Below are 13365 nucleotides of genomic sequence, written 5' to 3'. Positions count from 1 at the left end.
GTACTGCATAAATGCGAGCTACCACGGACAACAGAAGTTTATGCGGCACCAAAACTTATACACAAACGCTCATGGCAGCATGAGTCCTAACAGCCAAGATACAGAAACCACCCAAATGTCCAACGGTTGATGAATGGATAAACAAAATGTGACATAGCCCTACAATGAAATATTACTCCGCCATAACAAAGATGAACCTTAAAAAGATCTAAGTGAGGGGTGCCTGGGTGGCTTAGCTGGTTGCATGCCAGGCTCTTGGTTTTGGCTCAGGTCCTGATCTCAGGGTCATGAGACGGAGCCCGTCCTCGGGCTCCTCGCTCAGCAGGGAATCTACTTGAGATTCTCTCTCCCTCTCCCTATGGCCCTCTGCCGACTCCCCGATGCACATGCTCTAAAAAAAAAAAACAACAACAAAACAAAAAAACTAAGCAAAACAAGTTAATCACGAAGACCACATACTATGTGATTCATTTTTTTGGTTTCTTTTTATTTTTAGTTGTATTTATATGAGAATATATATTTTTTACATTTATTTTTTCCTCACCATAGCACATACCCTCCCCAATGCCCATCACACAGCTACCCCATCCCTCCCACCCCCCCTCCCCTCCAGCAATCCTCAGTTTGTTTCCTGATATTAAGAGTCTCTTACGGTTTGTCTACCTCTCTGGTTTCATCTTGTTTCATTTTTCCCTCCCTTCCCCATGATCCTCTCTCTTCTTTATCAAATTCCTCATATCAGTGAGATCATATGATAATTGTCTTTCTCTGATTGCCTTACTTAGCTTAACATAATACCCTCTAGTTTCAGCCACGTCGTTGCATATGTGATTCCATTTCTATGAAACATCCAAAAAGGCAAATCTATAGAGAAGACACCAGATCAGTGATTGCTTAAGGCTGGGGGAGTTGGAGGACTGAGGGGTGATGGCTAAAGGGTACAAGGTTTCTTCTGGGGGTGAGGAAAATGTTCTACAAATGATGGTGGCACTGGTTTCAGTCGGTGAATATAATGAAACCCACTAAACCGTGTACACTTCAAGCAAGTGAATTATATGATGTGTCAACGATATTTCAATAAAACTACCACCAAAAAAAGGCTTACACTATAATATTCTCATCTTTTAGATAACAACAGGGATGATACTTCACAATGGTCAGGAGACAATGAATTTGGAGATAGACTGCATTTCCAATCCATGTTGGATTTACAGTTAAATTTTGGTACAAACACAATGCTTCTCTCAGAAAGTTTATCTCTCTGGGAAGAATCTGTAATATATAACTTCATAGGACTACCTTTCTACCCTGATTCAACACAGAAGAAAGCCCCTCTACAGAGACCACTGCCATCTGCAGAACAAAATCTCAGTTTACTTGAAGGGGCTAGGAAAGAAATCAACTCTTCCTCTCTCAACCCCAGCTGAATTAGAAAGAGCTGTTCAAAAATACAAAAACACTTTGCCCATTCATTCTTCGAAATGATGCAGAGTGGAAACATCCAATCAACACAAGTCAGAGCTAGGTCAGGTCCCCGAAACTCAGTCTGTCACGTGTCCAAATAACGACTGTAATGTACATACGCTTGGATTTCATAGAATAAAACCACAAACTAAAACCGATGGATATAAAAAGGATCAGAACGTTTCAAATGACGAGATCCAGTCTCTAAATCAGAGACAGACACTGCTGCTAGGGCTGCTTTTGAACCATCCTCATATAATACCTTCTAGAGGTTTCTATCTGAGGTTGTGTTCCCACACTCAGCACAGTGGGTGTCTTCTGGGAAGTCTCACTATTTTTTTTTTAAAGATGTTATTTATTTATTTATTTATTTGACAAGAGTGAGAGAGAGCACAAGCAGGGGGAGTGGCAGAGGGAGAGGGAGAAGCAGGCTCCCTGCTAAGGATCCTGGGATCATGACCTGAGCTGAAGGCAGATGCTTAACCGACTGAGCCACCCAGACACTTCCGGGAAGTCTCCCTCTTTAAAATGAGAACATCCTTGCGTTCTCACAAGCTGAAATGGCTCACACTGGGTATGACTAGGAAAATCACCTCTCCTTCCTGAGTCCCCAGTTCCCCATCTATAAAATAAGGAAGTGGATGAGCTGTCTTCCAAAGGTTCCCTCAGCTCCATAAGGCTCTTTTGTCCGGCTATTTGTTGCTTCCTTACCAAGTTTTCTGATATAACCATAATAATTAACATGTATCAGGTACTTAAAATAAGCTGGTCACTGTGCCAAGTGCTGGGGGGGGACTATCTCATCTAATCCTCGCAGTCACTGTCACATGGCATTGCAGAAAAGAGCGTAGCAGGCACGAGACTGCTCACCTCAGAAAGGCCCGCTTGCAAGGCTGGTTCTTGGCTGGAGCCTGGGAACTCGGGATCTGGAATGTTCCCACCATTCCCCAACTGATAGGAGTGGCTCACTCTACCCACACCTCGAGTACAATGTGGTTTATGCTGAGCACCTGCTGCCCTTCTGAGGTATGGTTCACACTAGCTGGAGGGTGGTTCCATGACCAGCCCCAAATAAAAACTCGGCCACTGAGACTCTGATGGGCTTCCCTGGTCACATTTCCTAGGTATCGCTAGAATTCGATGCTGGAGGAATTAAGCATGTCCTGAGTGACTCCACGGTGAAAGGTCCCTTGCACCTAGCTTCCTCTAGACTTCACGCCATGTGCTTTCTCGCTCTTGCTTTGTGTCCTTTCCCTGCAATAAATCCTAACTGCAAATACAAATGTGAATCCTCCTGGTGAAACTAGACATGGCATGGGGACTCCTGGACACAGGCAGATACTATTATTCTTTGAGGCTAAAAAGGAACTAACTTGTTCAAGATCACATGGCAGAGAGATGATAGAACCTGGGTCCTAACACTGGCACTCCCTGGCGGTACCCTACTCCTCCCCCATTCTTCACTGCATTTTACTATCAAATTTTCTAGAAAACAAATAATTGGCAGCTTTCACAACCTAATAGTCACTTCCACCCAAAAGAGCCCTCTGTGCCCTTCCATCCCCATAGTTTCCAAAATGAACTTGAAGAGAAACTAGAAAAGCAGGGACCAAAGCTGGATGGCTCCAGGAAACGTCTGGACTATCAACTATTCACAACATTCCTCTTAGCTAACAAAATTGCCAAGTTGTGTTTTGTTTCTTATTTTATTTAGAGCAGAAAACAAAACAAGGTCTCAATTTTTTATTTTATTTTATTTATTTATTTGACAGAGAGAAATCACAAGTAGGCAGAGAGGCAAGCAGAGAGAGAGGAGGAAGCAGGCTCCCCGCCGAGCAGAGAGCCCGATACGGGGCTCGATCCCAGGACCCTGGGATCATGACCTGAGCCGAAGGCAGAGGCTTTAACCCACTGAGCCACCCAGGCACCCCAAGGCCTCAATTTTTAACCCACTGAGCCACCCAGGCGCCCCAAGGCCTCAATTTTTATCTGTCTGGAAAAGTAGCAGTAATGCTGAGACTAGTAAGTCACCCAATATTAGGGTACCTAAGCAGGGTAGCTCTCTAAAATAAATAAATATATCTTTAAAAAAAAAAAAAAAAGAAAGAAAAAGAAAAGAAAAAGTAATGCTTCATAAAGATTATACCACAGGGGCACCTGGCTGGCTCAGTCGGTGACACATGGGATGGCTGACCCTGGGGTTGTGAGTTCAAGCCCCAAGTTTGGTGTAGAGACTACTTGAAAATAAAATCTTTTTTTTTTTTTTTAAAGATTTTATTTATTTCTTTGAGAGAGAGAGATCACAAGTAGATGGAGAGGCAGGCAGAGAGAGAGAGAGGGGGAAGCAGGATCTCCGCCGAGCAGAGAACCCGATGCGGGACTCGATCCCAGGACCCCGAGATCATGACCTGAGCCGAAGGCAGCGGCTTAACCCACTGAGCCACCCAGGCGCCCTTGAAAATAAAATCTTAAGGGGCATCTGGGTGGCTCAGTCAGTTGAGGTCCCGACTCTTGGTTTCAGCTAGGTCACGATCTTGGGGTCATGGGATCGAAACCAGTGTCTGGCTCTGTGCTCCATGCAGAGTCTGCTTAAGATTCTCTCTCTCTCTGCCTTCCCCCCTGCCACCCTGCTTGAGCACACACAAGTGCACTCTCTCTAAATAAATAAAATCTTTAAAAACTAAATAAATAAAGTAAAATCTTGGGGAGGGGGGAACAAGGAGTACCTGGATGGCTCAGCGAGTTGAGCATCTGCCTTTGGCTGGGGTCACGATCCCAGGAGCCTGGACTCAAGCCCCAAGACAGGCTCCCAGTTCAGCAGGGAACCTGCTTCTCCCTCTCCCTCTGCCTCTTCACACTGTTTGTGCTCTATATCTCAAAAAAATAAATTAAATTAAATTTTAAAAAAACAAGACTGGAACACAGTGTGGAGAAGTGAAAAGGCTGCTTAAAAATGATGAAAACCTTAGTGAAATCTGTAAGACTAACGGGGAAAAGAACTGTACATAAGCACTGTGCTCTAGTATATAAAGTCCCTGCTATACAGGTGAACAATTCTGAAGCCACTGTACAAGTCTTTTGGAATGAACAAGTACGTAAATGCATGGAGGATGGCAGGGGGGGCCCTGCTTCTCACAGTAAGAGTGGGAGGTTACTAGTAGGCAAAGGGTGGCACAATGACACTTGTGATAATGGATTAGAGTAGAAGATGCTAAGTATGAACTCGTGTTCAGCTTAATATACAGATAATTACATATGGAAATACACACACACACACACACACACACACACGGATTAGTATGCACATACATTTCCTGTTTTGTCAGATAAGAGTGCCTATAGGCAATAACACCTCAAGAGCAGTGAGCACATCTAGCACCAGATCTTGGTTTCTGATGTCATTCTCCAATAAAAGAAACCAGGGATCCTTAGAGAAATGGCTAGTTTGGGGACTACGGCAGGAAATATACATGTTAAGAGTTAAGCATCTTGAAGGCACCTGGGTGGCTCAGTCGGTTAAACAACTGTCTTTGGCTCAGGTCTTGATTCTGGAATCCCAGGATGGAGGCCCACATGGGGCTCCCTGCTCAGCGGGGAGTCTGCTTCTCCCTCTGATCCTGCCCCCCATGCTCTCTCATTCTCTCTCCCTCAAATAAATAAATAAAATAAAATAAAATAAAAAAAGAGTTTAGTAACTTGCAGTGCCAAAAAATAAGAAAGTACTGTATATTTAAAAGACACACAGGAGCACCTGGGTGGTTCAGTCACTTAAGTGTCTGCCTTGGGCTCAGGTCATGATCCAAGGGTCCTGGGAACGACCCCCACATGGGACTACCTGCTCAACAGGGAACCTGCTCCTCTCTCTCTTCCCTGCTTGTGCTCTCTCTCACTCTTACTCTCAAATAAATGTTTTTAAAAATAATAATAAATAATAAAAAAGTAAAAGACATACAAACAAATGAAAACAATGATGGGGGTATGTCACAAGAACACATGAACCACCTGAAGAGCTCCCAAAGGTGAAGGCTGGGACAATCTGAGAAACAAAGTAAAAATAATAAAAATAAAGTAGTACTGGATTATAATCTAAAGTATAAGTATCTAAGAATTCACACTGATATAAGCAACTAAGTGGAGAGAAAGAAAGATAGGAAGGAAGGAAGAAATGAAGGGAGGAGGAGGTAAGGAAGGAAGAAAGAAGTCCCCACTCTTTAATTTGGGCTGCATATACTGACTATTTTCCAAAGAGTACTGAACAGACAGAAAGCAAAAAGAGTCAAGTTTACAGTAGGGAAACCAGACAAGCACTACCTCAGCCAGGTCAACATCAACAGTGATCTGCCATGTTCACAGCAAGTAGCCTTGATATGATGGGATGAGAATGACACCTTATCTCTGAGGTCTTCCTCCCCAAAACCCATAATCCCAGGCTAATCACGAGAAAGACATCAGACAAATCCCAACTGAGGGACATTCTATAAAATGCCTGATTGGTACTCCTCAAGGTTGTCAAAGTCATCAAAGACAGTCTGAGAAACTATCATAGCCAAGAAGTCTGAGGAGAAATGATGACTGCATGGAATGTGGTAGCTTGAATGGAATCCCAGAACAGAACAAGAACATTAGGTAAAAACAAAGGAAATATGAGGAAAGTACGGATTTGCGTTAATAATATCAATACTGATTCGTTAATCATGGAAAATGTACCATACTAGTGCAAGATGTTTTTAGTAGGGACAACCCGGTACAGGGTATATGTGAACCCTCTGTACTATCTTCCCAGTGTTTCTGTACGTCTAAAATTATTCTAAAATCTATTTTAAAAAACCATGATAACCTAAACACTTTTTCCTAATTCCTATTAATACTATTAATCAACATAATTGATTTTTTAAAATTTATTCATTCAACAAATACTTGCTGGGTGCTACTGCGTACCAACCAGTATTCAAGGCACCAGGGAGACAGCAGGAGTCAACAAGACAAAAATCTCTACCTTCAGGGAGCTCACACTAGAGCAGCTGGAGAAAGATGAAAATAAACAGGGACAGAGGGGGAAAGTAGGTGTAAGATGTGATCCGAGAAGTAGGCTGAGACCAGCACATTAAACAGTCCAAAATAAGGAATTTATATTCTACACTCAGTCCAACAGGAAGTCACTGAAGCATTTCCATTGAAGGAGGGATAAGTTAGGAGTTTTTGTTGTTGTTTGTTTGTTTTAAAGATTTTATTTATTTATTTGACAGAGAGAGATCACAAGGAGGCAGAGAGGCAGGAAGGCGGGGGGGGGGAGCAGGCTCCCTGCTTAGCAGAGAGACCGATGCGGGTTGATCCCAGGACCCTGAGATCATGACCTGAGCCAAAGGCAGAGGCTTAAGCCACTGAGCCGCGCAGGCGTCCCAAGTTAAGGGTTTTTTTAAAAAGATATTTATTTATTTGAGAGAGAGAGGATAAGAGAGAGGGAGAGCACAAGTAGGGGGAGTGGCAAAGGGAGAGGGAGAAGCTTACTCCCCACTGAGCAGGGAGCCTGATGGGGCTTGATCCCAGAACCCTGGGATCATGACCTGAGCTGAAGTCAGATGTGTAACTGACTGAGCCACCCAGGTTCCCCTAAGGTTTTAAAGTTAGGTTTTAAAAAATCACCTTGATATTTTATGACAGCTCTATATTTTTTAAGATTTTATATTACTTATTTGTGAGAAAGAGCAAACTCCCCACGAAGCAGGGAGCCCCACATGGGACTTGATCCCAGGACTCCAGGATCATGACCTAAGCCAAAGGCAGCCACTCAACTGACTGAGCCACCCAGGCACCCCTTATCACAGTTTTAATCATAATCACCAAAAAGTGGTAACAACCTGTATATCCACAAACAGGTGAACTGATACAGACTGTGGTCTCTCTATACACCAGAGTACCACCTGTGGGCAACAAAAAAGAACAGACTAGGGGCACCTGGGTGGCTCAGTGGGTTAAGCCTCTGCCTTCGGCTCAGGTCATGGTCTCAGGGTCCTGGGATCGAGCCTCGCATTGGGCTCTTTGCTCAGTGGGGAGCCTGCTTCCCTCTCTCTCTCTCTGCCTGCCTCTCTGCCTACTATGATCTCTCTCTCTCTGTGTCAAATAAATAAATAAAATCTTAAAAAAAAAAAAAGAACAGACTAACTGATGCTCAACAACATGGATCAATCTCAAAGGCACTCGGTTAAGGGTGAGAGGCCAAATTCAGAGGTTTCCACACTGTCCATTCCTTTTCTTACAGCAATTATCTCAGCAGCTGCCAGAGGGAGGCACTACGACTGGCTACACAGGGGCACCAAGGAACTCTGGAGTGTTACTCTTGAGTGTAACGCTGGTTACAGGACTACATACATGGGCAAAACTCAACAAACTATCCACATAAAAAGGGGAATTTTACTGTACATTAATTATACTTCAATAAACCTGGTTGGGTTTTTTTTTAAGATTTTATTTACTTGACAGGGAGACATCGAGAGAGGGAATACAAGCAGGGGGAGTGGGAGAGGGAGAAGCAGGCTCCCCGCTGAGCAGGGAGCCCAATGTGGGGAATGATCCCAGGATCCTGGGATCATGTGAGCTGAAGGCAGATGCCCAACAACTGAGCCACCCAGGCACCCCAGTAAACCTGGTTTTAAAGGAAAAACAAAACAAAACAAAACAAAACAAAAAAACCTGCTCTGGCTCTGTGGAGGATGAACTGGAAAGCAGCGAAAAGCTAGGGTGCAGGGAGAGTGGTCCCCGAGTATGGCCGGCTACTTTGGAAAACTGAGTTTGAGACATCTCACAGATGCCAAAGAGGAGACATTAAGCAAACTGTTGCTATGAGCCATGAGTTCAAATTCCTGTCTTCATCCCAATCATTTTCTGAACTGTTTCTGCTCTTTCTGTTGTTTTAGAGGCTTGTGAACTATGCGTTCTGCCATCTGACCTCTTTGCCAGGGGTACTTATCTCATCTCCCATGCACTTTGGAAAAGCACAGCCACTCGATACAAGTGGCTATTTACATGGCAATTAATTCAATTTTAATTAAATTAAAAATGCAATTTTTTGGTTGCACTAGCCCCATTTCAACTGTTCAATGCCACATTTCCATCATCGCAGAAAATTCTACTGAATTTTCTAGAAAGTTATCTCTAAGTTTTCTTAACACTCATCCATTCCAGGGATCACTTCAGAGTAGTTGTTAAGTACCACAGTTTCTTCGCTGTTAATCAGGGATGGTAACATCTGAAGGCATGGTTTCATAAAGTGAATGGCACTTGTAGAAACTGAAGAAAAAGGGACACCTGGGTGGCTCAGTCGGTTAGGCCACTGCCTCAGGTCATGATCCTGGGGTCCTGGAATCGAGTCCCGCATCGGGATCATTGCTCAGCAGGGAGCCTGCTTCTCTCTCTGTCTCTGCCTGCCACTCTGCCTGCTTGTCCGCTCACACTCTCGCTCTCTCTCTCTCTGACAAATAAATAAATAAACTCTTAAAAAAAAAAGAAAGAAAGAAAGAAAGAAACTGAAGATAAAGAATTTCACCTTTCAGGCTGGGCATTTTCTCTGAAAAACCAAAATATTTTAATTAGAGGCAGGGTTTTGACAAGTTTATTGGTCTGTCCTCCCTTGTGAGAAAAACAGTATGAAGAGCTTTGGAATTTTTTCTTTCCACATGAATAAATAAAGTTAATAAAGTGGGTCTAGATCCCTTCCAGTTGCCACCAGAAACAACCACAAAACCATACTAATTCAAACTAAGTCGTACCCTTCCAACTGAATAGAAAAATCAAAAAGAAAAATAGAAACCCCCACAAGGCAGTTAAATTACCCAATTTACTTTGTTCTCTTACTATGACCACTGCTGTTCAGGTTTAATTACTTGATATTACATACATCCTAATATATGTGTCAGCACCCTCTCCGCAGGTCTCCCCAATTACAGCTCTATACAGAAGAAGGGGTGAGACTACCTGAGTTTCCCTGAGAATTAAAGCATTTGCAGATTAGTAGCTTCCAAATTAATAGGCTCAGAGGTAACTATACATGACTGTTCCCAGTCTCCAGGGAAAGCAATTAACAAGAAGGGTAACAAGAATACAGTTCTTTTTCCCTAGGGGTCTGGCGCCTCCCATGGGACAGCAGGCCTCCCAGAGACACCATGCTGACAGTGCAAAGTACCTTAGAATGCTTTAATCTGTATGTTGCTGCTCAAATTCTCCATGGGGGCTATGTGTCAGAGGGAACCACAGAGCAAATCAGTGGGTGGCTCCTCCACTTGTAAATCTTTATGGCAAAAAAAGGGATGGAGTTTTAGAAAGAAAAAACCACATCATCCCTTGTTGTAATCCAGATTTGCCTTCAGTATAAACCATCTGAGTCCTGATACCCGGTGCAGTGTTCACCTAGCAAGGGCTCAGTAAATTCTTGTTGAATAAATCTGTGGATGAAAGCCTGGCACACAGAAGGTAGTCAATAAATATTTGTTGAATAAATGGAGAGAATCACCAAGACACTGTCCTAGGTGGTGGGGAAGAGGAAATGGGTTAGTTGTTGTGGAAGGACTGGACGACAGATTGCTAAAACATGAAGCAAAGTAACAAGAGCCCTGAGGTCAGATGCCTGCCTTCAAATCCCAAATGTGTCACATAATGGGAGAGCTTGACCAAGTCACTTGAGATCAGTCATACACGGATCAATCCCACCCCCAATTTGGATAAAAGGGTTAATAACTATTTATCTTGGTTCTCTCATGAATTAGAGAAAGTAAATGCAGATAAATCACTTACCACAAGGGCTAGCATTAGCAAGGCACGAAATACAAAAATGGTAAAAAAACAAACAAACAAAAAACCCTAGTAAATCCTAAAGTTCCTTGAGGCTAACACGTGCCCGTCACTGTGCCACATATCCTAAATATAATAATACATCATAAAATTCTCACTCCAGCCCTGTGAGGCAGGCACGACTCTCACCTTCACACAGGTGAGAAAGGTGACGAGGTGAGAGGGAATGACAGGCTAGGGTTGAGCTGGGATTTTGAACCAGGTATTCGAATTTGGGCAATACGTACATCGCACACTCCTATTCCCTATAAGGTAAAATACCACTATTCTAGCATCAGCAGCCACCTCAAAGCTTAGCTGCCGAAACAGGCACTTTATAGTTTTGTGTTAATTTTTTTTTTAAAGATTTTTTTATTCATTTATTTGACAGAGAGAGATGACAAGCAGGCAGAGAGGCAGGCAGAGAGAGAGGAGGAAGCAGGCTTCACGCTGAGCAGAGAGCCCGATGCGGGGCTCGATCCCAGGACCCTGAGATCATGACCTGAGCAGAAGGCAGCGGCTTAACCCACTGAGCCACCCAGGCGCCCCAGTTTTGTGTTTCTTTTAATCGAATCCATTCCAAAGTCCTGTGAGGCAATGATACATCCAGGCAGCTGAAGCTCAAAGAAGTTCTGCGACTTATCCAAAGTCACTAAGCCTCGAATCCCCCAACCTTGCAGAGCAAACCCACTCGCTCACCACCCGGGTGTTGGGAAGCCTCCCCTCAACACTCGTTCGCGCGCAGTCTCCGCGCTTCGGTGTCCCAAGGCAGACCCTATTCCCCGGACCCCCGCGGGTAACCCATACCCCGTCCATGCCCGCCCCAACCGCCCCCAACGGTCATAAAGGCTCCCCTCGCTCGCTCGGGTCTGACAGCTCCGGGTCACCCCCTTACCCATCTCCCCAGCCCAGGCTGGAGGGTCGCTCCGCCACCCGGGAGACGGACCCGGCAGCGTGGGGGAGGGGAACCAGAGAGGGCGCATGCCCAGAAGGCTCCATTTGGCCCCCGACTCACCTGGGAGTCGCGGAACTCCACCACCACGTTCTCGCTGCTCCATCGCGCCGCCATCTCCTGCACCCGACCGCCCCCACCCCAGGATTTCGCGTTCCACTCCCGCAAACTCGCGTTCCTGGGCTCGGTGAGCCTCAGGCAGCCCGCGAGTAAGCCCTGCCACGCCCCGTCCCCCTCTTCCTCCAGACCTCAAACCATTGGCTGACCCAAATACCGGCTCCGCCCCTCCTCCCGGCTCCTCCAATTGCGACACAGCACCGACCCAAAACAGGCACGCCCCCTCCACTTCCGTCACTCGGCCTGAGTGACCCACGCTCCCTGCCGCTGTGGTACACGCCCCCTTGCCGCAAGCTCTACCGGGAGTCGTAGTCCGAGGGTGAGCAGCGCGTGGGTAACTCGCCGAGAGCTCGCGAGTGCGGGTTTGGCGAGGGGAGGCGCATGCTGTCCTCCCTATCTCGTCGCTCGTGTCCCCCGCAAGGCCCAGATGGCCTAAAAACCAAAGCCCAGCATTCGCGCAAACCAAAGGTTTACTCCATCCCCGGAGGCCTGCCGTAAAGGCAGGCTGAAGTCTGAAGGCACGATTTATTCTTAGAGTGCAGCAGCGCCTACCAAAGTGACCAGGGACCCCAGAGGGTCTCCAAAGGCGAAAACTTCCCATAATTCTAATAAGGCCATTATTTACCTTCTACAGTTTCTTTCTTTCAACAGTGTACAGTGGTTTTCCAGAGGCTACGTAGTATATAGTGACAAGCTGAACGTCAGAAGCAGATAGGAGAATCCAGCGGTTTTCTATTAAGCCAGACATTGAAAAGATTTGCCACTCTTCCTACTAAATATTTTTCATTTTATGATACACAGATATTTTTACTTACAAAATGTATTATTAATATTAATGTGCATTAATATTCAAGTGAAATCATGAAAAATATTTTTTAAATTCTCAGTTTTAATTTCTTTTTTTTTTAAGATTTTATTTATTTATTTGACGGACAAAGATCACAAGTAGGCAGAGAGGCAGACAGAGAGAGAGGGAGGAAGCAGGCTCCCCGCTGAGCGGAGAGCCCTATTCAGGGCTCCATCCCAGGACCCTGAGATCATGACTGAGCCCAAGGGAGAGGCTTTAACCCACTGAGCCACCCAGGCGCCCCTCAGTTTTAATTTCTAATAGTTATGGGGTGCCTGGGTGGCTCAATCAGTTAAACTTCTGCCTTCAGCTCAGGTGATGATCCCAGGGTCCTGAGATGGAGCCCAACATGGGCCCAACATGGGCTCTCCTGCTCCCCCTGCTTATGCTCTCTCTGTCGAATAAATAAATAAAATCTTTAAAAGATAATAAAATAATAATAAGAAGAAATAATCATTCCTAATAATTACTTATTATCAGTAGATACAGCCCACATATAAGTTTGGTGGGGAGGATCCTTAATAATATTTAAAAGCATAAGAGATCCTGAGATCAAGAAGTCTGAGAATCACTGTGCTAACATGGTGGTGAGTAGAGTTCTCTTCTTCTGTCCCACCCTTTCAAATCCTAGCTTACCTAGCTTAGCTTTAGTTTCTTTATGAATAGGAGAAATAACCTATTTTGTTAGTTTGGTTCTTATAAGGAGTTAAGCACAAGGGCCAGGAATATAGTCAATACTCTTGCTGTTGTTAATATTACCATTATTTCTGTATACAAGCTCTTGTGTGAATACGGATAAGAAAGATTGCCCTCCCTCCTGGAGTGTTGCATATAATGCGGAAAGAAAGACATATTAACAAATGAGGGTGACCAGCTTGCCCAGGAAACCCTTCCGTCCAGACAAAGTGGGACAGTTGGTCGCAGGACAGCAAGTATACACTTGGGAGAATGAATTTTTTTTTTTTTTTTAGATTTTATTTATTTATTTGACAGACAGAGATCACAAGCAGGTGGAGAGAGGGGGGAGAAAGCAGGCTCCCCACTGAGGAGAGAGCCCGACCTCAGGCTCGATCCCAGGACCCCAGGATCATGACCCGAGCCGAAGGCAGAGGCTTTAACCCACTGAGCCACCCAGCCACCCCTGAATTGGGCTTTATAAAAG

The 13365-nt window shown here is 44.8% G+C and overlaps 1 protein-coding gene across 4 annotated transcripts in view; it reads right to left on the bottom strand.

Moving 5' to 3' along the window:
• Window positions 1-11474, bottom strand: part of WDR59 (WD repeat domain 59) — a 94977-nt gene extending 83503 nt beyond the window's left edge. For 2 of the 4 annotated variants that reach the window (XR_007123848.1, XM_047710895.1), the window contains exon 1: window positions 11303-11474. Coding sequence is in view for 2 of the 4 variants with exons in the window: in XM_047710895.1 (XP_047566851.1) it covers window positions 11303-11356 (54 nt within the window). In the remaining 2 variants the exon portion in view is untranslated. The remainder of the gene's footprint in view (window positions 1-11302) is intronic. The other 2 variants (XM_047710896.1, XM_047710897.1) reach the window with 2 other exon arrangements.
• Between the last annotated feature and the right edge of the window lie 1891 nt (window positions 11475-13365).

Source organism: Lutra lutra, chromosome 17 (assembly GCF_902655055.1).
Source record: "Lutra lutra chromosome 17, mLutLut1.2, whole genome shotgun sequence".
NCBI classification, from domain to species: domain Eukaryota; kingdom Metazoa; phylum Chordata; class Mammalia; order Carnivora; family Mustelidae; genus Lutra; species Lutra lutra.
This window is presented reverse-complemented; position numbering and strand designations above follow the sequence as displayed.